The sequence below is a fragment of the Mercenaria mercenaria genome, chromosome 3 (assembly GCF_021730395.1).
Source record: "Mercenaria mercenaria strain notata chromosome 3, MADL_Memer_1, whole genome shotgun sequence".
NCBI classification, from domain to species: domain Eukaryota; kingdom Metazoa; phylum Mollusca; class Bivalvia; order Venerida; family Veneridae; genus Mercenaria; species Mercenaria mercenaria.
In genome coordinates, this window is record NC_069363.1 from 14,637,300 (window position 1) to 14,664,539 (window position 27,240).

The 27,240-nt window shown below is 34.8% G+C and overlaps 2 protein-coding genes across 5 annotated transcripts; one reads left to right on the forward strand and one right to left on the reverse strand.

Moving 5' to 3' along the window:
• LOC123525393 (phospholipid phosphatase 1-like) lies at positions 1 to 26,346 on the forward strand. Of its 3 annotated transcripts, none has more exons than XM_045304412.2 (7): positions 1 to 17; positions 1,841 to 1,950; positions 23,763 to 23,914; positions 24,574 to 24,794; positions 24,996 to 25,116; positions 25,346 to 25,522; positions 25,669 to 26,346. In XM_045304412.2, the coding sequence occupies exons 2-7, from the start codon at positions 1,860 to 1,862 to the stop codon at positions 25,939 to 25,941; spliced, it is 1,035 nt and encodes a 344-aa protein (XP_045160347.2). In that variant the 5' UTR covers positions 1 to 17; positions 1,841 to 1,859; the 3' UTR covers positions 25,942 to 26,346. The 3 variants fall into 3 exon arrangements, with proteins under 3 accessions (XP_045160347.2, XP_045160346.2, XP_053393874.1); XM_045304411.2 differs by lacking the exon at positions 1 to 17 and adding an exon at positions 1,436 to 1,560; XM_053537899.1 differs by lacking the exons at positions 1 to 17; positions 1,841 to 1,950 and adding an exon at positions 15,050 to 15,619.
• Positions 3,524 to 8,302, reverse strand: LOC123537512 (uncharacterized). Of its 2 annotated transcripts, XM_045321250.2 has the most exons (8): positions 7,222 to 8,297; positions 6,831 to 7,039; positions 5,860 to 6,033; positions 5,420 to 5,695; positions 4,933 to 5,170; positions 4,541 to 4,746; positions 4,147 to 4,368; positions 3,524 to 3,870 (listed from the first exon to the last, which is right to left on the reverse strand). In XM_045321250.2, exons 1-8 carry the CDS (start codon positions 7,505 to 7,507, stop codon positions 3,607 to 3,609), a joined length of 1,875 nt encoding a protein of 624 aa, XP_045177185.2. In that variant the 5' UTR covers positions 7,508 to 8,297; the 3' UTR covers positions 3,524 to 3,606. The 2 variants fall into 2 exon arrangements, with proteins under 2 accessions (XP_045177185.2, XP_053393873.1); XM_053537898.1 differs by lacking the exon at positions 5,860 to 6,033 and having other exon boundaries at positions 7,222 to 8,302.
• Positions 26,347 to 27,240: the final 894 nt, after the last annotated feature.

A 27,240-nucleotide genomic window follows, 5' to 3' on the forward strand; every position in this document is an offset into this window, starting at 1 on the left:
CCATCGTAGCGTCTTTGGTAAGTTTTTTTTATCATTGTTTTCAACCAAACGATATGAATAACATAATCATGAGAAAAACCAAATAACGCACATGCAAGAATATTGAACAACGCAAAGTTTTCCTTTTAAAAAAGAAGGCTATATTACTCCTAGGCAGAGGGGCAGACTTTTTGTAATATGGTTTATTACAGGACTCCGTATATACATCTCCGTTTCAGGGTTTTTGTTATTGACCGTTCTATAGTTCAACAGTAAAGTTTACTGTGCTGGAGTTAAAACTTAAGGAAAAACTATGATTTTTTTTTCTGAATTCATGTGATAAAATGCTTATTGAATGGCTTATCGGTCAATAGTCAAAACTATTGCACGAGGTCCATTAAATGAATGGGTGTGTGTTTGGTCTAAGAAAATCAAATACAAATATTTTTTTTGTAATTTACTCTTTATTTTGCTAGATATAAGTTTCTACAAGTCTTCAGGGGTAGAAGTTGGACCAATATAAATTTGGGAGATATTCATTTAAATTGAATAAACAAAACTGTAATATTCATAATAAAGTCACTATGCAAATTTCGGCAAAAATTCGAAAAACAACTTAAAAGAATCAGTAATTCAGCAAGTTTGTTGCTGTTATTGTAGCAAAGATATTCTGAATGTTCCACATAGATCCGGCATTATGTTGTCAAAACTGCCAATTTCCAAAATATTATGACACAAAATGACTGAAATTTTCAGAGTACTGTAAGAAAATTGGCTCGGTGGTTCAGTTTACCAGCACTGGCTTCCTTTGTCTAATGCTTTTATCTACTAGATGTATTTAAAGAAAAATCAACGAGAAACGTTGTTAAAGAAATGTTTTAACACACTGTGATTATAAACTTCCTACCACTTTGGAAATAAATGTAGGGAAAACGCATGTTTTTTCGTGTTATAACATCTGCAGAATCCAGAGGGATTGGTTGGTACCAGAGCCCGTTAGGGCGAAGGTACCAACGATTCCCAAGGGATTCTGAAGATGTTATAACACGAAAAGAACATGTGCTAACGCTATTCTAGCAGAAAACGCGTAAAAAACAGGTGAATTAATATATGGTCCCTCAACGTCATTGAATTTCCATGAAATGCGCGGTAAAGTCTACGTTGTTTTGTCACGTTGACGTCATTTCATTTTGAATTATCCGTTTTCGGGCCGTAATGCGTTTACGTTTTGCCACGGAACGTGGATATATAAAAAAGTGTTATAACAGCACGTGAGCGCGAGAATCTCTCTGTTAACACACGTTTTCTCTCCTGTTAAAACACCCCCGAAAAGTGACAATAACAGCAGTTTTATGCTAGAATAAAAAAAAAGTATGAAGTCGTGGTGACATAATGAGAAATCGGAACCAAAATCTTGTAAAGCTGATAATTAATTGAAGTGCATACACTTAAAACAAGAGCACACTTCACTTCAATAAAAATGATTACTCACAAGAAGTTTGACACATTGTGGATGATTAAAGCTATAAAAGCACGTGCATGACTGATAAAAGCTTTTCCGTGATACGGAAATATTACATTGTAAAGATTATAACAAGAATTGTTTTAAATTGTTTTAAGAGAAGGTTATTTAGTTCGTTACGAAGGAAATTTAATATTTTTGTGAAAGTTCTTAACAATAATTCATACAATATCTACTTTAATAACCTGAACATCGACTCTGAATAACTGCAATAACCGTGTTAATCTACACATGTGATACTAATTTGTTCAGTGTACACAAAATTAAGCAACGTAGTGTTGCTGAAATAATGTGTTTATATTTATCTGTTAATACTTTCCTGTTATTTTGGTTCTTCAGAATTTAAAGACACTCTAAAATGGAAAGTTTTTCTACAAACAAGGAGTGGAAGTCAAGGATGCTACCCGTAACAGTGCAAGTGTTTATTGATGTCATTCTGTGGATCTCAGGTAAATGGCTTTTTATTTCTGAAATGTTCGAGTTTGATTTAAGGAATTTTCTAGATAAACAAGCTATGTTTTTTTTTCCAAAATCTACTTTAAAGCTAAGAAACAAATCCGTCATATTTGAGTGAGACGCTACTTCATCTTTCCATCCCCTAATCTTTTTATTTGAAAATCGGTGTCAAAATTCGAGCGTCTCACTAACTCTGGCCAGTGACAGAATTGCTGTCTGTGTCTGGTCTCCAAATTTAATTATTTTTTTTACAAACTTGAGGCAAGCTACCCAAAATACATTGAAAAACACTTCTTTACTTAAATCATTTATTAATTTATATTCATTTATCAGAAAGCATAAATGTTTCATAGACTTCCTCCCGACACTCATTCCTCATTGAGGGTCTTCGGAGACCCACAGTTAACCAGAACTCGAACCCGTGATCACCGTATCTGTAATCCGACCCTAAAGCACTACGCTACTGCTTCCTCGGTAATATTTGTTTACATAAAACAAAATGAAATAGAATTACGTATCATTACTAAAGGCTTTATTTATATATGTTATATGTCAATTTTGACTGTTTTTCGTAAATTTAATTAATCAACTGTGTGCCTTCTAAATATATAGAATGGCTATGCAAAGCCGTTAAGGCTACAAGTCATAGGTACTTTGCTCCGATATCAACTGTGCTAAACATGTTAAATACTTTTGATATTGATGGCAAAATATGAAAAAAAAATATATGATAAAAGTACATGATTTTAGTATTTGTCATTATTATTAAACAAAAAAATGCAAGTTTGCGATGGAGAGTTATTGTACAAAAAATGCTGTAATTTTGGTATTTTAAATAATGCAGGTTTAAAACTTTGAATTTATGTTAAGGACACATCTACTGGGTTCCCAGTAGTTTCCGGACCGAAATCGCTATTTTTTGCCAATAACTTTCGAACAAAACATAGTAGAAACATAAAATTTTCACTGAAAAAAAGCTGGGTTCTTCGTTAACACCATGCAGTTTTTCGTATTACGTCATTGTTCGCGGCACGAATGTAGATGAGGCCTCAAAGGGGCAATTAATTCTATTAATATCACAGTTAGTCCGAGTAGTTTTCCGGACCTTCCATTGTAGCAGTTGTAACCTTTCTGTAAGCGAAAATATTTCAAATTTTGTTATATATATTCAAAATTAAAACATAATCCTGAAGCGTGATGATGATTTGAAAAGTCTGTTTCAAGAGTTTATCAAATACTAGATTCATAAATCGCTCAGTACAAATACGCAAAATCACGTTTGAATGACGTTTGCAACGTCACGCTAAAATGATATCGGTGGTTGGGTTTTGAAGATCTGTAGATTTGTAAACAGATTATGTATTTGACTCGAATTTTCAGGAACTGATCATAAAAATCTAATCATTCTAATTTTACATTTATTATTACATTAAGACTGGTTTTCCTGGAGACTACCTGTATACACACTTTGTCCCCATAAAAATCCTGCAGACTGCTATAATTAAGAAAGAAAATGAGTTGGTATCTAATTAAAATGAGGACCTGTTGGAAATACAAAAAAGGAAACACAGGTTAAAATTTATATTCATATGATATCATTAAAACTGGCTCAAACTGAATATCACAGATATGGAATTCAACAATCAAGTCTACTCCTCGTAAAGCCACGGCTTACACCTGTGGCAAAACCACTCCTCCCCATTTTCTAAACTTTCCCAAAGATATTCCTTGGCCTGTTGTGTCAGACAATGCTCATGAAACCATAATCCACATGTCTCTTCGTCGCAGCCGAACCAAAGAATGCCGTTAATCTCATCATCTGGCCTCCCCTTCTCTTTACAGTCGCCACATACATACATGCTCGCTGACATGATCTGCTCCTCAGTAAATAGACGTTTTCTCTTAAGGTCCACCTTAGACAGACGAATATAAAGAATTTGATTATTCATAAAAAAGTATTGAAAAAGTATTGATTTGGTATATCTTTTGTTTTTGCCCAATTAAAGACCACTTGCACTAGATAAAACTTAAGAAAATGAATGAATGGATTTGATAAACATGTAATATACCGTCCTAGTAGTAAAATTAGTATTTAAAAACGTAAATTTGTTATGTAAGTTACGCATATATCACACAACATGTAATTTAGAAGTCCCTTTAGAAAAAAGTCAATACCAAGCAAATCATACCTTCTCCTTCTGTTTTCGTTCTTGCTCTTCCTTTTTTTTCTGTTTCCTAATACTTTTCATTTCTTTGTCCTTTAGCTTTCTAGCTTCTCTTTCTTCTTTTTCTTTCATTCTCTTTATCTTTTTCATCCTATCATCTTCTTCTTTCAGTTTTCTTTTCATTTCCATTTCCGTTTTCCTTTTTTCTGATTCACTCTTCTTTTTTTCAGCAAGTTCTTCCTTCTCCTTGAATATCATAAAGTACAGTTTTTATCCGTATTGATGCTTCTAATATTTTATTTAAATCCTTAGTTAATAGGGAGAAAGGTACGTATGTTTTAAAAATTGCAACTACACTAATTACAGTGGGATTGATGATATGAGTAACAAATTACTAAATACTTTCAAACATGTTTACCTTTAGCTGACTCAGCATATCATTGCCGCTGATAAGTCTGCCCTCGGCTACAACCCGTGTTCTTTTCTGCTGTTTATTCTGTGGTTTTGTGGGAGGGGGTACCAGAATGTTTGCCAGTGAATTTGAAATGAGTCCTCTTCTCACCAATGGGTTAGTAATGTAAGACCCACAGGTACCACAGGTCCTCACCTCGGGCTCATCTGGTCCTACAAATCATATAAATATAACTGCATAGCTAAACTTAAGAGGATTGACATAAATTCTCAATGTATTTCAAATGACGATATGGTTTATTTTCACCGTGAATATGTGTTTTGATTGTGGAGCTAAAAAGGCATTTAGAATTAGCTCTCATTGTACAGATACATAAAACTTAGCATTACAATTAGTACCTCCGTTTGCGTCGTCTCTGAAAGTCGGTTCTACTATCTGTGACGTGTCTATCACAGAAGGACTGAACGGACAGATGCCAGTTTTAGCGAAACCGTTGACTATGGTAGCTGGCGCAATCTTGTCCATTGCATGCTTTAAGACGACCGGAAACTTGGCTTTCCCAACACTGACAGCGGTATTTATGTAGCCAAGACCGGCTGCCACTTTCGTGTACGCGTCTTTCAGCGGTGATATAATCTGAAATAGAATATCATTAATTACAAAACAAATCATAATACAGCTGTCTTAGATTAAATGAGCAGTTTTATAGCATTTATCTGGAATAAATGTTTCGGCATTTTCAATACATTTTTGTATTAATTAATTTACCAGGAACTAGAGGAATTGACGTAGATTAATCGTGCGAGTTTATGTCATTGAATCAAAGAAGTATTTATTTTTTTATAGCAGACAATAAGTTAGCCCACAGATAAAACATTAACTTACATTGACGTCTAAAGGTTGCAGGATATGAGTGGAATGCCCAGGCAGACCAAGAAGCACAATACCTTCTGATATTGCCTTCTCAATGACAGCGATACTTATATGAGAGTCATGGTTGTCCATTACAAGTATTACGGGTCTCTCTCTGCCGCAGTTAGGGACAAACACGTTGACAAACCATTTGTGAAAAAGATCACGGTCCATATAGCCATTTTCACTGTGACCGAAGTGCCATGAGGATGGGACGCTGTCTTTGTAGTGCTGATGTGGTAATGATCCCTGCGAGAGAAAGTATGCCATATTTTTCAAAACATTTTGACCACTTGCATAAATTACACATATTTTTTTCTTTTGAATCAATACAAATTTAAGTGAAAAAAATACTTGTACGATATTAACTGACTGAACATTCTTATATGAAAATATTACAACATTATTAGCACCTTGTAAATTATTGCAGGTGGTAAAAAATGTCCATCTGCTGAAACGCATAGGTGAGCTGTCACATGGTCAGCAGAAACTGTTTTACGTCTGAACAGGTGTCCTCCGCGGGGTCCGATTACTTTTGCCCGTGGAGCTTCTTTCCCTGTGAATCCTGTTTCATCACAGTTGAAAATCTACAAATGTTTAGCATAGCAGAATAGAACAGACAGATATTTATTACAGTAACTGGTTAAATTTAGCAGTTAAAACTGTTATTCTAGAAGAACGCACGGACAAATATTTAGGTTATGCCCCCTTTTATCAATCAAAGTCATACTATCGTTCCTGTGTAAACTCCAGTCTTCCGTACGAAACTGCTTACTTTCTCTCATAAAGAGACATGGTCTGTAACGGGGCTCGAACCCACAACCCTGTATCAGTGAGACGTTACAGTGATTTGAATTTAACAACCTTGACAACTGGACGGTGTTGGAGTGTCAAAATGGTGAAAATCTTATATTGTGTAAGTCTATATTTTTCAAACAGTCCTAGCTGAAAAATAACCCGAACAATAAAATAGGGTGAGTGGATTTTGCCAGATCGGATCTCACGAGGCGCGCAAGCGCCGAGTGTGATCCGACCTTGCAAAATCCACGAGGGCGGAATACAAAGTCCCAGAACTGGCTACTGTTATAATGACCCTTTTATTATATACCTTTACCATTTTGATTCTTGTTTTGTTCTTGAACGAAATCTTCAATGTTTATCGATATTAGATGGGACTTAGTGAAGTTTTTTATGTGCGCTATTTATAGTAATGTATCGGATCATGCATATTAATGAAAATAGTCCGGCAGCATGCAATACGGAAGGTACAATACGGAATTTAAAAGGTACAATACGGATTTTTTGTCTGTCTCTTCATATTTAATTGTGAAATACAAGCCGATTTTTTACAGAATTTATATAGGTATATAATAAAAGTCTATACCCTGTGAGGTTTGTCTCGTATTCCATATTTATCCAGTACACCTTCTAGAAAGGGAAAGAACTCGTCAAGCATCTTTTTTGAAGACATGGACACTCTAGCTTTATCCATATTCTCCGGTTTCCTTTGTGCTAGGTTTGGATGGCGACTAAAAAACTTCACAAACCAGTCATCAGATGGGCCCTTCTGTATATTGAATAACGTTTCTCGACCTGAAATTTCATTTAGTCATACAACAATTTGGTATTTTTTTACTTTTGTATGACAAATTCAACTCTATAAAATCAGTTTTCTTTTAAGACTCTGAACTATTATAAAACATTAGATTAGCCTACTTTTAGGTAGTGTATAGTTCGAACATTAAACTGATTTTGCTTCTATTATAAACAGTAACCTGAGTGAAGAACTATTTCTTGAATATAACATCTCATCATGGCCCTTGTCAACGGGAACCCCTGATTAGCCATGTACAGTAAGTACTGAACCAGAGACTCTTCTTCATCAGGGAGAAGCTGCCTCGCCGGTCCCCGCTGTTTGCCGATGTATGTTCCCTTCACCTTATCAAATAAAGTAGATTTCGGCACATTGTAAAGCCGAGCAGCCGTCTTTATTTTCATTTTCTTTTGCCGGACTGCTGACAATGCCAGCTTAAGTTGGTCCTCGGTGTATTGCTTTGGCATGTTCTTGACCTAAGATTAAGATAAGAATTCAACAGATAGGAGTTTTCAGCTCATTCGTAGGAACGTTTGCAAAACCTTAAAAAAAAGAAAATAATGTGTCCAACGGGACGTTCTGAGCCGACTGAAAAAATGTTTTTAAAAAGGAAATTAACAACTTTCAGTTTAATTAACAAGTTTAAAAAATAACAACTTTCAGTTGCAGTTTAATTAACAAGTTTAAAAAATAACAACTTTCAGTTTAATTAACAAATTAAAAAAAAAAATGACGTGAGTAGGAATCGATCCCGCACTTTAAAATTGCAAGTCCAACGCCTTAACCACTCGAACACCATATCTACTGTCTTTCTCTTTGTGCTAAATATGTATTAACAATAGATACGTACTGTATACGGTATAGGAGGTAAATCTCCGTTCATTTTGGTTCCTATTTTTAATCGATAATTTAAGGTCGTGTAATTGTTGGTCGTTAATTGGACATGGTGATTTTTTCCTGACTTTCACTGTTTTATTTTATTACTCTGTGGATATTTTTAAAACATCGTCTGCAAATACGAGTATCATTTAACTGATAGTTACCTTCAAGGGGCCTCAATTGCTGCGCATGCGCGCTGTAAATGGAATTCCCCAGCTGATGCGAGTCTCTATGTAAACAATTGCACCGAAGTGAGTTGAAACAACCGGGATATTCAAATAATGAATAAAGTCGGTAACGCTAGGTTTTCGCTGCTGTGTAAAGACAACAAACGCCTAGATGATGTGATATTGTTACCCAAATGCTTTACGACGGTGTAAAGTTTATACGGCACGAAATGTAAAAGGTCCGGAAAACTACTTGGGTCCGGAAACTACTGGGAACCCAGTACTGTTTAGAATATGTGAAAAACTCAGTTTCCATAAAAATGTCATTTGGGACCATTTTGTCATGGCTTGTCACATTTATCTATACTGCAATCCAACATATTCAATGCACTAAATCCCCACCAGCGCCGAAAATCTTTCTTTTAAATATATTTCTTGATATTTCGTTTCTAAAGCTTTAGATGACAAAACAGAACATGTGCATCTAAACGTAGGAGGAAGGAGGAGCATGATATATTCAATTTGTGTGTCAAATAAACGCAAGTACATCTGAATGATATCTCGATAATACAGGTGAAAACTTGTGCGAATCGTCGGCCGCCGGTGTGTTTTCCTCCTTGGTAGAAAACAATTGTAACAACGTAAACTGATCTGTTTCGTCTATGTTTTTTCTTGACGTAAGACACTTTTGAAAAGTACCAAAGTATCATTAAATGTTTGTTAATTGAACAATGACAGAAGCAAAAGGAATTTTTTAAAGTCTGGAATGATATTTCTGTGCTTTTATCTTTCTTTTTGGAGGTTGCAAGTAAACTATAAGATAAACAGTAACGTTTCAGTTGAATGTTTAATTCTTCGGTTACACTTGTTAGAAATAATAAATGTAAAATATCAACGGATGATAAGTATCATGACTGATTGCACTTACCAAATAATCACGGTCTTTGAGTGGTGTGTCGCCTGATTTATCACGGCTCAGAGTTCAGATGCGCAGGAATTGAAGTACGAGGGCGTCATCACGAGGGGCAACCGAGTAAGGAACCGTTATAAATCAGGCGACAAACCATTCCAAGGCCTTGATTGTTTTCATTCTTACATACTCATTGTAACATTTTGATAAAATTTATACTGGACTTCATATATTGGAGGAGTATTGAACCGGTGTCAATTGACGTCATAACTGATGTCAAAATGCTCTGTTACCGATTCGAGCGTCAGCCGTTGTTTATCGCAAAATATACACAGTGTACGTTATTTAAGAAATAATTTATAGCAAAAGAGTGCTTTAACACTATTTATGCACGATGGATGGTTATACGTCGGGCGTAATAATTATTGAACGACGTATCACCACCTGAGTGTATAAATAGTGTTAAAACACGCTTGTGCTATAAATTATTTCGTTTCTAATATGCCCTTAATTTAAAACAGTGGATGAAATATAGAAGCGCTCTTTCTTGGTCGCAACAAAAACGTTGACGTCACTGCACGTTAATGTGACGTCATTCTAGCGTAAGAGTGTTTTAACAGAGGCAAGTATATTAGAAAGCTTGGTCTCAAATCTAGCCATGATTATTAGAATCGTAGGTCACATATTAGTTCAAATACACGTACTAAAACACAATCATCAAAAGCACTGGTAATTGATAGAAAACAGTAGCGGGCCTTGTAGTTTTAATGCTGAATATGAAACTACAATGGCTGGTATCTAATTTTCGGGCAATAGACTGAATATATATATAAAAAAAACTGTATTATATTAATGTTAGCCCAGCAATAGAGTTAATAGATCCAGGAACTGACAACTGCATTGTGTTTGTATTACACAAAGACATACAGACATAATACCTGACAGTTGAACAATCGTGCACGAAACTAAAAACTGCTCACTTTATTCCAAAAATAAAGGAATTGTATTACTTGATCCTTTTCTCCTTGGTTTAAAAATTAAGTTTCGTTAACACCCCAATAGCTAGCTCTTGTATTTCACAAAAACTACTGAAACTTATGGTGGCTGATGTCTGTCATTTCGTGTCGGCGTGTTGGCGGGGCGAAAACACGACAACACGAAAACACGAAGACCCGACAAAACCCTAATTTGTCGAGTTTTCGTGTTGTCGTGTCGACGGGGCGAAAACACGAAAACACGTCACATTATACGCGAAAACTCGACGTTTAGAGGGCGCCAACTCGGCAAATTTATCTGTCGAGTTTTCGTGTTGGCGGGTATAAATATGTCGTGCTGGCGCCCTTTATTTGTCGTGTTTTCGTGTTTTTGCCCCGCCGACACGAAAAGACGACAAATACCTTATCTGTTGAGTTTTCGTGTTTTCTCCCAGCCAACACGAAAATACGACAAATACATTACATGTTATTAGGTATTGGTCGAGTTTTCGTGTTGTCGTGTCGGCGGGGCGAAATCACAAAAACACGACAGCACGACAAATAAAGGGCACCAATACGACGTAATCGTATAGACATGTCGTGTTTCATGTTGTCGTATTTTTGTATTGTCATGTTTTCGCCCCGAAAACACGAAATGGCAGAAATCAGCCGCCATAGAAACTATATAAATTATCTCTAATTGGAATTAGGCGTCGCCTTTATTTGGTAAACATGCATTATTTTATCTGAGATTTTGTCATGAACTTCACCAATTAAACGCATTGTGGAAGATGGAAAAACTTGTTACCAAATTGTACTGAGTACAATCCCTGGCGCGGCAGTTGTGATAATTGTTGTTGAATATCTTATAATGATCGAGCCGTAATGTCAATTGCTTGTGGCTTTAATTACTTCCGAATGCCAGTTGTACTGCCTTATGGCACGTGCTTTTTTTTGTGCCATGGGAAAGCTGTAAAATCAAGACTTAATAATGTCATTCGGTACAAACAGTTTGGACCAGTGTCAAATAATTGTGTTTTAAACCAATTTTAATTAACACTGTCCAAAAGTATATAAATATTGAATATGGAAAGATAAACGAATACATGATCGAATGAATGGAAAAACATTTCGTGTAACGGCACAAAACAAATCCGTGATATTTAAATAGTAAAACCAGTGTTCCCAGAAACCCCCAAATGGGAGTTTTTCACCCCGGAATGGTACATTGCACACCCAGTTTTGGAGACAGTTGTTATATGAGCCGTGCCATGGGAAAACCAACATAGTGGCTTTGCGACCAGCATGGATCCAGACCAGCCTGCGCATCCGCGCAGTCTGGTCAGGATCCATGCTGTTCGCTAACAGTTTCTCCAATTCCAATAGGCTTTAAAAGCGAACAGCATGGAGCCTGACCAGACTGCGCGGATGCGCAGGCTGGTCTGGATCCATGCTGGTCGCAAACTCACTATGTTGGTTTTCCCATGGCACGGCTCATATATCTCCAAGTGATGGGTTGCAAAGGTGCAAGAAAAACTCAGTTTTCACCCCCAACTTTAAATGCCAGTGGGAACACTGAAAACAGATCCACCGAAAGCAATGTAATTTAACAAAAATGTTAAGGCCTAACGTAAACTACACTGAAACTTTTTAAATACGAACAGTTTTTGCGGTTCTGTCCATTTTTGTGAACATTTTAAATTCAACATTTGATAACAAGATACTTTTAGACTTATTTACGTAGCAGTTCTTATGTACAATTTTAAACGATTTGACCTAATAGCCATTTAACGTAGTCTATGACAGAAACAAACTTTGAATGTTAGAAACTTTTTAATGTGAAAACAATATTTCCTTTACTAAGTGTAAGAAATAATACTTTTTTTCGCATCCTGAGTGATACAATAATACGCATCTGAACAACAAAAATGATTTTATTCAAGAGAGAAATGGATGTTTGAAATATCTTTTTCCGATTCAAACAAAATATCAAGAGCGATCCTTGACGATATCCACTAAATATTTGCCTATACTGCGACGTTTGGCGTAGTAAGTACGACATACAAGCAGTGATTTTGTGACATTATATCAAACAGCTTCGGTATTCCATGTTAAATAGGAAAATAAATCGATTCGTGTTAGAATTATTTTTTAAAATGTGTGCACGACACAATTTTGAAATTGCAACATCTTTCTTAGGTTCAAATTACACCGACCGCCTTTTTAAAAGATATATTTGTCTGTGTTCCATTGAAAAAATAAACAGTAATGTATGTTGTTTAGTGTATATACCTTTTTATACACATGTAGCTTTAATTATTCTCGAATAGTATTCAAAGTACCATAAGGCTTTATTTTCTTATGTTCAAATCATGAAACAGACAGCTGTCCAAATAGATGTTATACATAATTATATGGTTAGAATAACACTACTTTCATTACTGCATTTGAACTTATTCCATTAGAACCATAAAGGGAGGCAATAAAAAAACAATGAGTTTAATAAAACTTCCTATTGTGTTTATCAATATTCGAACCTTTAACAATTATTAGAGAAACAAATTATCGAAAACAGGATGTTGAACAAATCAATATATTTGATGTTCATAACAAAAAATGCGACAGACCCATTAAAACAAATGCATTATGAGCCTTTAAACTACTGTAATGTAATCTAAACGTAAAATATATGGTTTGAAACATATCAGTGTATGAAACACAACTTGTTTCATTATTATGAAAAGTAAAGCACCTTAGAAACAGCTAAATAACTGAATGGTAGTGAGTAGAGTGTTCGCTTTGAGTGCGGGGGTTGTGGGGTGGGGGAGGCGGACCGGGTCTGGGATTTTAGCCCTGGAAGAGTCATACCAATATAGCCATACTTGTAGTTCTGTTTTAAGAATGGCTAGGTGCAATACTGTTTTATTGTTCCTTCTCTTGAGAAGGAATATTTCAATTTGGTAAGTCACACTTGACTGAGCTACTGATATCGAAAGCTGTTGTCATTACAAGCTGACCAATTAAACTCCGTGACCTTAGAAATAACATCTGACGTTAAACTATTCTTTCCTAATTGAGGCGACTCTCTGACTAAACGCGTTCCGTGGAATACATATTACTAAACCCGAGGATGATTGATTGATTCTTTTATTTCCTCCATTTTTGAAGAATATAACATGTGTACATTCAGTCGACCAGACAGACATATATCAGCAAATTTACATGTAAACAACTAAAGATTATCGTCACCTTCAAATACATGGTTAATATGTGAAAACATCGCGACCCTCTAATTATGCGCAACAAATCCACGCATCGAATCGTAATAGATTGACCGGGTCAATGTCTTATTGCCGTATTTACTCTACTGAAAGTGGTAACAGATTTAACAATTTATGTTAAATAACTAGCGTAAATACGTACTTGACATTTTTGGCAGTATAAAACAGACATTGCAACCAAAGGTTAACAAGATGATCATTTTATATTTATATAGATGTGCCCTAGAAGGAACTTTTGCTATGCTTTAACTTGTATTACCATGCATTTGCTTAACCATTTCTAATCACGAACTACATGTGCTACCTCCTTTAACCATTCGTCACGTGTAAATTCCGTTCAAAAATGTCAAACTATGATAAATTCTATTCTATTTTAAATTATGTCATACATTATTTTTAAGACGTCTTTACACTATAAATGGCCTATACTATGGCGACCATGAAATTTCAAGTGGATAAAACCTAATTTTTTATTTACATTTAGATAACTGTAATGTCAGTCAGTCTGCCTGTGTCAATGATTTATATTAAATACATGACTGAATAAATGTTTCTTCAAATTCTTTATCTACAATATTTTCAAACTTGATTGAAACAAGAATAGTGAGGTAAATTTAAATCTTTGATCTTTGCTAAGGGAGGCCACGCTGGTCCAGATATCGCTAGTTTCATTTATTTCGGCGGTGTCTCTATTCTGCGGCCAAGGACATCCTCTGTAAAAGACTAGTTTTTGGCGCTTCAAAGGTTTATATTCGAATTATCGTCCAATGTGCAATGTTGTATAATCTAAGTATAAGCTGGAAAGATGACCACTGACTTAATTGCAAAAGGGCATAATTGAGGGATGGAGACTGGGAGAGAGGGGTGGAGACCGGGAGAGAGAGAGAGAGAGTGTGTGTGTGTGTGTGTGCGGGTTCAACGTCTTTATAGTGCTGCCTCACTGGAATATCACGTCGTAGACACGCGGCATGATACCCCACCCAGTCACATTATACTGACACCGGGCTGACCAGTCCTAGTACTATCCCCTTAATGCTGAGCGCCAAGCGAGGAAGCTGCTAGGTACCATTTTTTACGTCTTTGGTATGACGCGGCCCGGGATCGAACCCACGACCTCCCGCACTCGAAGCGGACGCTCTACCACTAGGCCACCGAGGGGGAGAGAGGGGTGGGAATTGAATGTAGGCGGAAGAGATGAGATTTGAATATATTTAATATGGAATGGACTGAATGTAATGCGGAGAGGAGAATGTTAACCATGAACAGGCTCAATCAAACCGAGCCTGCAACATTTTCGTTTTTGTCGTGTTGAGCGACCTGTGAAGTTTCCACTTTTCTCTATTTTAAATGCGAAAGAATGAATTTAAGGTTTTAGAACTCAATGAACATAATGCGGCAGTAAAATGTAAAAGAAATGGGGAATGTAATATTAATGCGAAAGAAAAAAAGTGCTGCATGTAAGTAAGGAAGAGAAGACGTGGTGGGGGCGGGATGAGCTTCTGATGATAGCTGAACACTTAATGAACTATTGAAAATATTTTATGTGAAGGAGAAACAATGATAACTTGAAGGGGGTTACATTGTGTTTGATAGACCGCTTAAGGTGAAGGACCGTACTAAGGAGACCCATCCTTATTTTGATCTGTCATCAGTACATGTATTGCTGACCACCATTGTTATCAAATAGTACATCTGTTGTATTTTCATTTGTACGTACGCGGTTATCTCGCTCAAATCATATGTTATCATCAGCTTCAATGTTTTTGTCAATAAACGTCACGACACTTTCATAAGGAAGTTATTTACCTTTTGATACAATATGTTAAGCAATTAACATTTTTGTTGACTTGAGGGCTATAAATATTATTACAAGATTTATATTTAATAATTCGTATGTGTTTAAAATAAAAGCATAGAAGTCGTGACATTAAATTAAGTGATAAAACTTTCATAAGGGACTCACACAATGAAATGCATTTAAGCTTTGACGCTTTAAAAGAACAATAAACACCGATATCCTCTTATAGTGTATTACATGTAATTTGAAATGTTCTTCTACGTGCCAGTTGATAACAGTGCTCTTCGATTTATTTCTAACGTCTTTTAATAAATAACTTTAAATAACCGGATTGTTTTCGTCATTATTTTTCAAACCTTAAGTAAACTTTTTTATAGAGCTTTAGGAATTTACGCTCGTTAAGATTATGTGTACTGATTGTAAGTAACGCAGCTATATAATAGTCTGTCATCTTAATAGTGTGGTTAAAACAAGTGGTTATTAACATGGAAAAGAAGTCTGAAGACGTGCTGCCAATACGGCAGCGAATTACAGCTCAGATAATAGTGGATTTTATTCTATGGCTTTCAGGTGACATTATATTTCTTTCTATTTTTATGCTTTATGATCATTAGCAAGATAGTTTACTTATATGAGACTACACATAAAAACGTATATAAAATAGTAGGACTGCAATTATAATATAAATATAGCGAAGCCATGAACTTTTGTTTTAAAGTGATCTAACTAAAATTTAGTTCTAATTATGTTCTGTACTAAAATTACTAACTCTACTTAATGATACAATTGAAAAATTACTTGAGTGACCTAGACTTAATTGTTCTTTGCAAACATCAAAGGGACTGTCATACAAAGAGAATGTATAATTATATCCATAAAGCATTTTTAAAGAACAAAGTATTGTTAGAGCACTACATGAAACAGTGTTAGTAATATTGTTTTTCAATTATATTTCCGCAGTTTTATTATCATTATTTTAATTTCAGACTTACACAATATATTGTAAAGATGTTTCTCGATGTTTATGTAAATTTGAATTAAAGCCATCTGTATCTCTACAACTATTTGACTCGTTCGTTGGTTCAGTTCTTGAAATAGGGATTCTCCAAGTCCAAAGAAATAGAACGTGTGCATTTAAAGTATTGTAAGGCAATTTTGGGAATCAGACAAAGCCGTATACAGTGAATTGGCACGGTATCCATTGTTTATCTCGACACATTTTCAAATTATTAAATACTGGTTACAACTTCTATCGTCCAATAACATACTACTAAAATACACTTATAATGATTCTTTTAACAAATGCTTAAATCGTAAAAGTAACTGGGCCAGTAAAGTTAAGTATTTACTATGTCAGTATGGCTTTTCTGACGTCTGGAATTATCAGGCCCCGTGTTCACAAAACAATTTTCGGTCTCAGCTGAGTTTGAGTTTGAAATTTTAATATCAATTTTACTAAAACTAAAAGGTTAAATTCCAACTTAGAATGACCATCATTACGGAATAGCCACTTCATCATAGTTATTAACTTAAAAATTAGTTTAAAATATGCTATTAAGACATAAATGACAAATAAAGTTTTATTATCAAACTCAGCTGAGACTGAAAATGTTTTGTGAACACGGGGCCAGGACAGTGTAGATTCCAAAACATTCTAGCCCATATTTAAGCAAAGGCTGATGGACTGTTACGTGCAACAATGGCGGACAGATTTACAAAGTAACAATGCTCTTAACAATTTATATTTTTATGTCAAGGACGAATTAGTCCCAAGTGACTATCTTCTGGTTCTTAATACAAAAACCTTACGTCAGGCACTAGCCAGATTGCGTATTTCAACGCATAAGTTGCGAACTGAAACAGGTAGGTACGGTAGAAATCGTATTGAAAGGGTCGGACGAATCTGTCAGCTATGTGAGCCTCGTATCGAAAGGGTCGGACGAATCTGTCAGCTATGTGAGCCTCGTGACATAGGAGACGAGTACCACTTTGTCATTAAGTGTAAAGTATATGAGCAGTTACGACACCAATTCATAAAACCGTATTTTATAGACATCCTAGTATGCACAAATTCATTCAATTACTCAAGTCAAAAAATAAAGTTATTAGAAATCTTGCTAAATACATTCTTCAAGCTGATAAGAAGAGAAATGAATTATTGAATCAAAAAGCGTAGTACGTAATATGTTTATGTGTGCATGAGTTTTATACTTACACGAGTCAGTAGTAATAGCTTTTAAAACGAGAAAATACTCTTTAGTAATTTTTGACCTTACAGTTCATTCTCCAAATCCTAACAATTTTACTTTAAATTTGCAGTTTAATTATTTTCTTTTCACTGTGCTTGTTACAACAAGAGGCATTTAACTATTTAAACAAGTACTGAAATGATGAAAGATCTTACATGTAATAGAGAAAATATTGTTTGTAAAGACTTATCGATGACACATCTATTTTGAAATGACCAAGTATATTATGAATATTGTATGAATGTTTTGTACAACGAGGTACCTGTATATGTTTACAAGTTGAATAAACTATGTTCTGTTCTGTTCTGTTTATTTCAGTTAAACAAATCCGTTAAAGAAATAAAAAGGAATAAAATTGGATTAATGTTTCATTTTAGTAATGTTATATATACAAAGTTGTAAATCGCTTGATAGTACAGTATAAGCATATTCCGATATCATTTTTATTTCATAAATTTTATTTTGTATGCTAAATTACCGTACTAGATGCTTTCAAAAATTCAGGTGCGCAGAAAAATGAAAGAAAATATACAAACATAATGTATCTGAGCAACATGTTTGTTTGATATTTACGTAAATATATCGTTTACACAAATTTACGTTTCCTAAATCTGCAATGTTTTATTCATTTGTCCTTAACATTTCAAGATTCCTCAAAGTTTATCTAGCAAGTGCTACAACCTCACGCAATTCTGTTACCGTAGCGAAATCTTAATGTAGTGCTGTAAAGAAGCTCTATTTAATTTTTCCGTAATTAAAGATTTGCGCAATAAAGAGTATCATTATTAAACGTGCGCACGACTAAAGATTCAGCAATAAATAGAAATAATTCTGTTCATAAAACGGTCATTTGGCACAAACCTGATATACCGTCAGCTGCAATAAACACCTGGCAGCTCGCAGATTTGTTAACTGAATGTTCTTCTGTCGGCGTCGAACGATTCCAAAAATCTGAATAATTACTGCTATTATTATAATTGTTGCTGACAACTTGCTGTTTTTTACAAGGTATAATATATACGCTATGATTACTGTTGTTCATTTTACTTCACTAGTCAGAGTGTGTCTGTGAACTGATGGGTATACTTTATGGCACATTTCATTACTTCTCATAATTAGACTCAGTTAAACAGATTTCATTAACTATCACAACAGAAGTATTTACGCTGTAAAATTTAATGTTAGGGATGCACATTTCATTACCTCGCATAAACATACTCAATCAAACTGATTTTCTTATTATTTTGCTATTTTGCGTTGTATCTTGCGACAGATTTAATTCAATACGTTTTTTTTTTCAGTTATCGTAAATAGTTCGAAAGATTCGCATACATTTCTTATTCTAAACAGGTATTTAATTAACCTGCATGAAATACTACAGTTGGTCGATTTAAGAAATAATAAGTTCTCAAACGTTGTTTATCGTAGAATAACCCGAGTTTTGAGTTCTTATGCGTAAGAATATATCACGAAGGCCGTAGGCCTGAGTGATACATTGTTTCGCATAAGAACGAAAAACTCGGGTTATTCTATGATAAATCACACTTGGGAACTTATTATTTCGATTCAAACACGACATACTAGTATCAACAGTGTTAGAAAAAAATTGTAACTACTTTTTACGACCGCGCTACGCACCTGGATCGGATGACGTCATTGCACGCGAGTGGTATATTGCAGAATAACCCGAGATAGATTTTGCTCTACATGTATGTAGGTTATTTACAATATTTGCAATATAATATAATATAATAATTTGCATTTTTCAATGTCTCCCGCAGTAAATAATTTAGCATCAATATGGGTCTCAATTTCTAAAAAGCTCGATCTTTCTACACTGAAATAAAGCTAAACCAGTATAGCAAAGTACTAGTCCTAGAGGATTCCAGTCTACACACAGTCTGGGGAAAATGTTCAAAACATCTAAGATGTAACTTACGATAACAAAACATTTAGACCTAATTAGATGCAATAACAGACGTTTGCGGACTAAGTAATTGTTTGGCACAGTTATATTTAAACTTTTGTTTTGGGTGTAGCCACGTTTTTTAACAGCATTTCAGTTATGCAATGGCGGCAATAAATTTAAGATGATGAAAACATTATTATGTATGAAGAACCAAAATTATGGAATTTTAAAATACCGTTGAAGCTAACATCTAAAACAAATTTCAGTTTCTAGACTCCAGGAAACAAAAAATATAAAGCTTTTTTATCATTGTTAACACCGCAAAATATAGAATGAATTAGGTTGAATATTTTTCTAAATATGCACTGTTCAGTAATTCGCTGTCCTGTTTTTGTCAGAATGTGCAATAGAAATTTAATCACATGCAGAAATAATATCAGGACGTGTTAAAACAAATAAAGCTATAAAAATGTCAAACCTTTAACCTTTCCTAATACACAATAAAATCTTTAGAGGTTGGCAAATATTTTGTATCAGTCATATTATGAAAGCATGTTTAACAGTAGATGAGCAAATTTGGTCATTAAATATCATTAAAAAAGATGTTTACAGTCATTGTGGAGCCTGATGTCAATGGTAATTGGTTTATTGTCAACAATTTTATCAAAGAGGTACTAGAATTCGACATTGTCAGCAGTTCAGAACATTTAATACCTTATAAAAAGTATCTAGTTGGATGTGTAATATAATTTTCACTGGTTGTAGCTGCAGATGGGAATAGGTGGTAACGAGGCTCAATCTAGTTAGCGCGTTAACACTTATCCGAGAGCAGGATATTCCCATCCGCACATACATGTGATTGATTTTTTCTTGTATGCCATTTTCAACAAACATAATGAATGAAAGTAATGAAAGTAATGACATTCTTTGTTTTTTATCCACAGCAATATGTTTAAAGAAGAATTGTTATTCAATTGTTAAATCAGTATACGATAATCATCTGATAAAACACATTACAATAATCTAAAGTGATGCATAAAAAACTTCTTAATTTATTAAGAAGAACGAAATTAAAAAAAAAATCCTTTCCAGTATTTTGCTTACTTGTTAAAGGTCAACCTGGAAGGTAAATCTACCTGCTTTGTGTTTGACTATTTCAGGGCTCCATTATGAGGTATCATGTTCAAAAAAAAAAGCGATCTTACTTTTAACTTACTTTCAAGTATGCTGTCCTATAAGTAGAGCAAATTGCACATGGCAGCCACCATGTTGAATAGCACAATCATTGTCTCATCTATGTAAGGAAATGTGTCTTTTGTTTACTTTCCCATAATCGTTTTAAAGTAAACACACGTACCCTAAACAATGTTTATTGTAAATAAGTCCCATCAATTTACATATACACGTTTCAGACTCCAATGATCTACAAGAACGGTATATTACACTAAGTCTTAATCGGTGAATATAGTTTGTTACCTCCCGTATTTTAATACTGTTTATACCCCCACAAAACGAAGTTTCTTTTCTTTTTTTTTTTGGGTGGGGGGTGTGGGTGGGGTGGGGAAGGTATATAGGAGTGAGCTTGGCGGTTGGTCGGTCGGTTGGTCGGTCCGTTTGTTTTCATGGTTTCCGGATGATAACTCTTGAAAGGCTTGACTGATTTAAATAATTTTTGGTACACAGGTGCAACATCAGAAAATACAGGTCAAGTTCGAATTTGGGGTCAGTAGGTCAAAGGTCACAGTGACCCTGAACAGTAAAACGGTTTCCGGATGATAACTCATGAAAGGCTTGACCGATTTAAATAACTTTTGGTACACAGGTGTAACATCATAAAATACAGGTCAAGTTCGACTTTGAGGTCTATAGGTCAAAGGTCACAGTGACTCGGAACAGTTAAATGGTTTCCGGATGATTACTTGAGAACGCTTGGGCCTAGGATCATAAACTTTAGTACACATGTGTAACATTATGAAATACAGGTCAAGTTCTACTTTGAGATCAATAGGTCAAAGGTCAAGGTCACAGTAACTCGGAACAGTAAAATGGTTTCGGGATGATAATTTGAGAAAGTTTGGGTCTAGGATCATAAATTTTTACACAGGTGTAACATGATTGAATACAGGTCACGTTCGACTTTGAGGCTAGTAGGTCAAAGGTCAAGGTCACAATAATACAAAACAGTTAAACGTTTTCCGGATGATAGCTTGAGAATGCTTAGGCCTAGGATCATAAAAATTGATAAGGAGTTTGGTTATGACCAGCAGATGACCCCTAATTATTTTGAGGTCAGTAGGTCAAAGGTCAAGGTCACAGTGACCCGGAACATTTAAACTGTTTTCGGACAATAACTTCAGAATGCTTGGGACTAGGATCACGAAACTTAATAGGGAGGTTGGTCATGACCAGCAGATGACCTATAATGATTTTGAGTTCCAAAGGTCAAAGGTCAGAGTGACCCGGAACATTTAAACCTTTTTTGGACAATAACTTGAGAACTCTTGGGCCGAGGATCTTGAAACTTCATAGGGAGGTTGATCATGACCAGCAGATGACATCTATTGATTCTGAGGTCAGTAGGTCAAAGGTCAAGTAAGATCAGCTTTGACATTGACTTAGTTCTGTGACAAGGCCATATTGTGGGGGTATAATTCGTCACTCCTGTGACAGCTGTAGTTTAACCTGCTATTACGAAGTATGTCGCGTCCACCTACTATATTTATGAATATGGAAATTTATTATATGATAAAATATAACAGGGCTATATTTAAATATATCTAAATACCCCGAATCGGTTGTACACCGCGTTTTGTAACCGTAGTGCTATTATTCCGCAGGCGTATAAGCTCTTTGTATATATATAAACATGTTTCTACTATATATAATTTCGTAAATATAACATATTATAACATCCTGACAATATCCACTCTTTACGAAGGTTTTTATAATTAACATAAGTCGTCAGGATTTTGTTTCTATACAAAACTATGTTGTTGTTTGCAAATTTGGTGGTTTACTCAAACCAAAATTGTTTAAGAAATAATATATCTTTTTAGTGATTTGTCGTTCAATAAAATCATTGTTTGGAGTTCAGATGCAAATGAATTAGACCACGAGGGCTGCGCTTTCGTGATAAAATAATACACATCTGAACAATTAAACACCGATTTCATTCAAGAGCAATTTGAGATATATTAATTCGATTCTAACACGTTATCAATGTATATTATCTTCATAACTGTGTGTGTGCTGCATAATATTACATATTTTCAGTTTTCTTTGTTTAATAGGAACATGAATCAGTCCGTGTTAGAAATTGACACTGGTCTTCCGTCAACAAAAAATATGTATCTTTGAAAACCATACTGCACATTTAACTTTCTGTATATGCTCGTTTATTTACATAATCTGCCATATTTTTAACATTTAACTTTATCTAGTTTAGAAATTATTATAAAGGAGATACTAAAACATAAAAACCATTGACATGTTTTCTCCAGTCAGAATGAATCGAATATTCATGTAATTTGTCCATTTTTTTCAGCTGTTGCACGGGCCTTCTTTTTTAAATTCATATAATCACTCAGCATATTTAAATATTCCTAGGATTACTGAACAAAGCGTACGTATCATCTAACTGAATAAGGTTCAATTGATTTGTTGTACTTTAAACCTTATTTAATGTTTTGCAGTAGGTTAAGTGCGTGTGGGAAAATAGCATAACAGTGACACAGCAGTTATAAAAGTCTCGTAGGTCACAAAGCAAGAAAAATATTAATATTGAAGAAAATTCTGAATGCGGGCTACCAAATTAATTATATTAATCATTTTATTTGCCATGTTTAAAACTTTCATACGCCATTCATGGTTCATAAGCAACACTTGTTATTTTGAAGACATAAAACCAGTAATACAGACAATTTACACTCAGTTCTAAAAGAAAGTGTGCTCTTAGTTTTCTGTTACTTTTCCTCGGTTATTTTCATGAAAACTTATAATGTTTGGTACCAAAATTTAAATCAGTTCGTAAACAAATTGGTGAGCATTTTAGATTTTGAGTTATACCCGAGAGTTAGTGTATGAAAAATGAAACAAAAACGTCGGGGAACTTTTTGAAATATTTAAACTTAAAAAGTGAACACTTTCTTTTGGAACCGAGTTAACAACTTGTTACATTAAAATGAATTTCCAACTATGATAATTAACAAAGCCTTTTAGAGCCAGTCTCGAAGCCGTACAAGGAAAAATAATCAGATTATTACAAAGGTTATCTTTGAGCTGTCTCTTAGTGCCCACATATATATTCCTTCCTGAAAACGATTTTTTTATTGGAACAGGCAGTGGCTGCAGTCACTTGTCAATACCATTAACTGTTTACCGAATGTTTTGTACATATTTTAAAGTCAGCTGTACTTTACGCCACGTTCTACAGACTGCATCACATTGCTTAATAATCTTAAATGACAGAAAATGAATATTTATCAACCAACACAATGTCTTGTATATGCGTTTTGTATATTAGTATGTTTATTATAGACCTTAATCACTTTTGCAGTTGCACTACCCACGCTGTTCCTGTTTCTACAAGGTACACCATATGAGAGAGGATTTCTCTGTGACGACAAAAGTCTTAGCTATCCTTACAAACCAGATACCGTGTCCACGACCGTGTTGATAGTAGCGGGCTGCATCATTTCAATTTTGATAGTAAGTAAACTTTGAAATGTAATTTACAATGTAATATTTATATAATAAAAGCTGCCTTATATTTATCGCTCTTCTATACACGTTTAATTTTTTTATGCTAGGCACATTATATTGAAATACACTAATTAGGTAACAAATTAACAAATCGTGGGTAGTATTTATCCTTAAAACTTTTAAACATTCAGTAAGTTATCGGTCATCTGACAAATTGAATGTATGCACGTCAAAAAGGTGAACCTGCTTAAATTCATTCATAATTATTTTTGTTGTTTAGGAAATTATGTTTTCAGGCATACATGTTTGAATGTACGCTTGAACAAATAATACCATAAACCTGATACTTATAGGAATACAATTAACCAGTTTTATAACGGCTGAAAATGAAAACATAGAGATGTTAAATGAGAATATGTGAAATTTTACAAAATAAAACATACTACAAAACTCATTAAGCAATCAATAAATCTGAAATTTGTAAAGTAAAGCTGTAATAATATAAACATTGAACAATAATACGACATTCCAAGATGAAAACAACTTCCAGTGCAAACTGGAAAGAATCATACATTGGATTCTTACATTGGAAGGAGTCGTGCACATATTGAAGTTGTATCTGAATGTACATATCCGCTCTAATATAATGTTATCTACCCATACAGTTTGTGCTGACGGAAGTTTTGAACTGTGTAGATAGCAAGTGCCGACGACCATGTCAACCTGTAGGGGATATAATGTTTTGTGTGAAGAGTTGTGCGGTATTTCTTGTCGGTTTCGTAATGCAGGAATTACTTGTAGATGTCGTCAAAAATAAGATGGGAGTGCTTCGACCAAACTTTTTTGATGTTTGCAGGCCAAACTTCAACAGGACTTTGTGTCCTGGGTAATTATTTATTTACTTCCGTTTCAATGCTTACACGAAACAGTGTAGCATCTAGTTATCTGAAACATATTTCTTAAAAATAAAGTTGGTAAACTTTCAAACCAATGTAGATTCACTTTCTTGTCACCTTTATTTCTTATAACTAGAACTAAAACATTTTCTTACATTTTGTAAGACTTTAACATTACTATTTCATTCTAGATATATATCTGAGTACACATGTGAAGGAAGCGAGTTTGGAGATCACGCTGTGCGAGGCAGTCGGCAATCGTTCCCTTCAGGACACTCGGCTTTCTCTATGTACATTGCAACTTTCTTTTGTGTGAGTACGTCTTGCTAGACCTTGTTGCTGTTGCATAAGTTCCAAAGTTATTCACTCGGCTTCATGCAGGTTTAATGCTATTTCATTGAGAAATCTGGGAATAATTAAAAAATAACCGGTCCACTGCTTTTAGATATACATGTATGTATAACTGTATACAAATTCCATTTTCCTTCAGCCATGGAATCCACATTTGTTATTTATTTGAAAGGTGTTGTTATATTTTCAGATATATATTCAAAGTCGGCTGCAGATAAAATTTTCTCGGATACTGAAAGTGTTTCTACAATCAGGTTTTATATTCCTTGCTATTCTCTGTGGCCTAGGACGTATCAAAGACAACAAGCACCATCCATCTGACGTCATAGCTGGATTCATTGTAGGGATCACTGTCGCAGTTTTTGTGGTAAGTACTGCATTGTTGGTGGCTTCCAGAAACAGCATAAATTTGAATTTCTAAATAGTTAAACTTATAGTGTATCCTCTTTTTGTATTACAAAATGTATACTTTGGTACATAAAAACTGCAATGTGTACTTCTTTTTTTAAACAGTGCAGCACCATTGGACGAAATATATCTAAGTCACCGAATGCGGACAATCTTCCCACACATACCACAAATACATTACGTGACTGTTGTTCGTCTAGTGAACAGACACCAGATACGGAGCCACAGACACCATCTCCATTATTACCAAATGAATATTTTCATCGCATTAGTAGTGGATTGGAAACATCTCCGCCTACACTTAAACCCATTCAAAATAAAAACATTCGGACTTTACCCATACCAACGAAGCTAGTTCGGCAAGTTGAAGATGATTGAAGCAACTCATCGTAGCGTTTGGTGTGGTCTTAGTTTCGCATCATTGGAATGCAAAAGTCATCGATATTTCAACCTACATATTTTATCAATGTATGTTGTAAACCAAATAGATCTGTGATTTGTATATGTGCAAATTGTATTGAATATCTCAGAATGTCCAAAGGTATACATTTTTACGTGTAACTATATCTTTCTGATGATATATAAATTAAAAAAAACCTCCCACTATCTATTCTCCTAAATCTTTGTTTTGTGAACGGTTTCGTAAGTGCTTTTTGAAAAATGTTTAGTAACACTGGTTGTATATTTTTAGTTTCATTTTGTATTGGTATCGCCGTATTTTCGTAAAAGTATTTTCATACATGTTTGAATGTTTAACAAATACAATAACAACATTATAAACAACAGATTGTCATGTGATTTGTTTACCCATTTTCCGTGTGCAATTGTTTTCTCTGTCTTCTGAAAAGGCATTGAGTACATACGTTTTTGGTTCTAAAGGTTTGCTTATTAGCTCACCTGTCACATAGTGATAAGGTGAGCTTTTGTGATCACCCGTCGTCCGTCGTCTGTGCGTGCGTGCGTGCGTGCGTCCGTCCGTCCGTCCGTAAACTTTTGCTTGTGACCACTCTAGAGGTCACATTTTTTGTGGGATCTTTATGAAAGTTGGTCAGAATGTTTATCTTGATGCTATCTAGGTCAAGTTCGAAACTGGGTTACGTGCCCTCAAAAACTAGGTCAGTAGATCTAAAAATAGAAAAAACATTGTGACCCTTCTAGAGGCCATATATTTCACAAGATCTTCATGAAAATTAGTCGGAATGTTCATCTTGATGATATCTAGGTCAAGTTCGAAACTGGGTCACGTGCCTTCAAAAACTAGGTCAGTAGGTCTAAAAATAGAAAAACCTTGTGACCTCTCTAGAGGCCATATATTTCAAAAGATCTTCATGAAAATTGGTCAGAACGTTTACTTTGATGATAGCTAGATCACGTTCGAAACTGGGTCACGTGCCGTCAAAAAATAGGTCAGTAGGTCAAATAATAGAAAAACCTTGTGACCTCTCTAGAGGCCATATTTTTCATGGGAACTGTATGAAAGTTGGTCTGAATATTCATCTTGATGATATCTAGGTTAGGTTCGAAACTGAGTCACATGCGGTAAAAAACTAGGTCAATAGGTCTAAAAATAGAAAAACCTTGTGACCTCTCTAGAGGCCATATATTTCATGAGAACTTCATGAAAAGTGATCTGAATGTTCATCTTGATGATATCTAGGTCAAGTTCGAAAGTGGGTC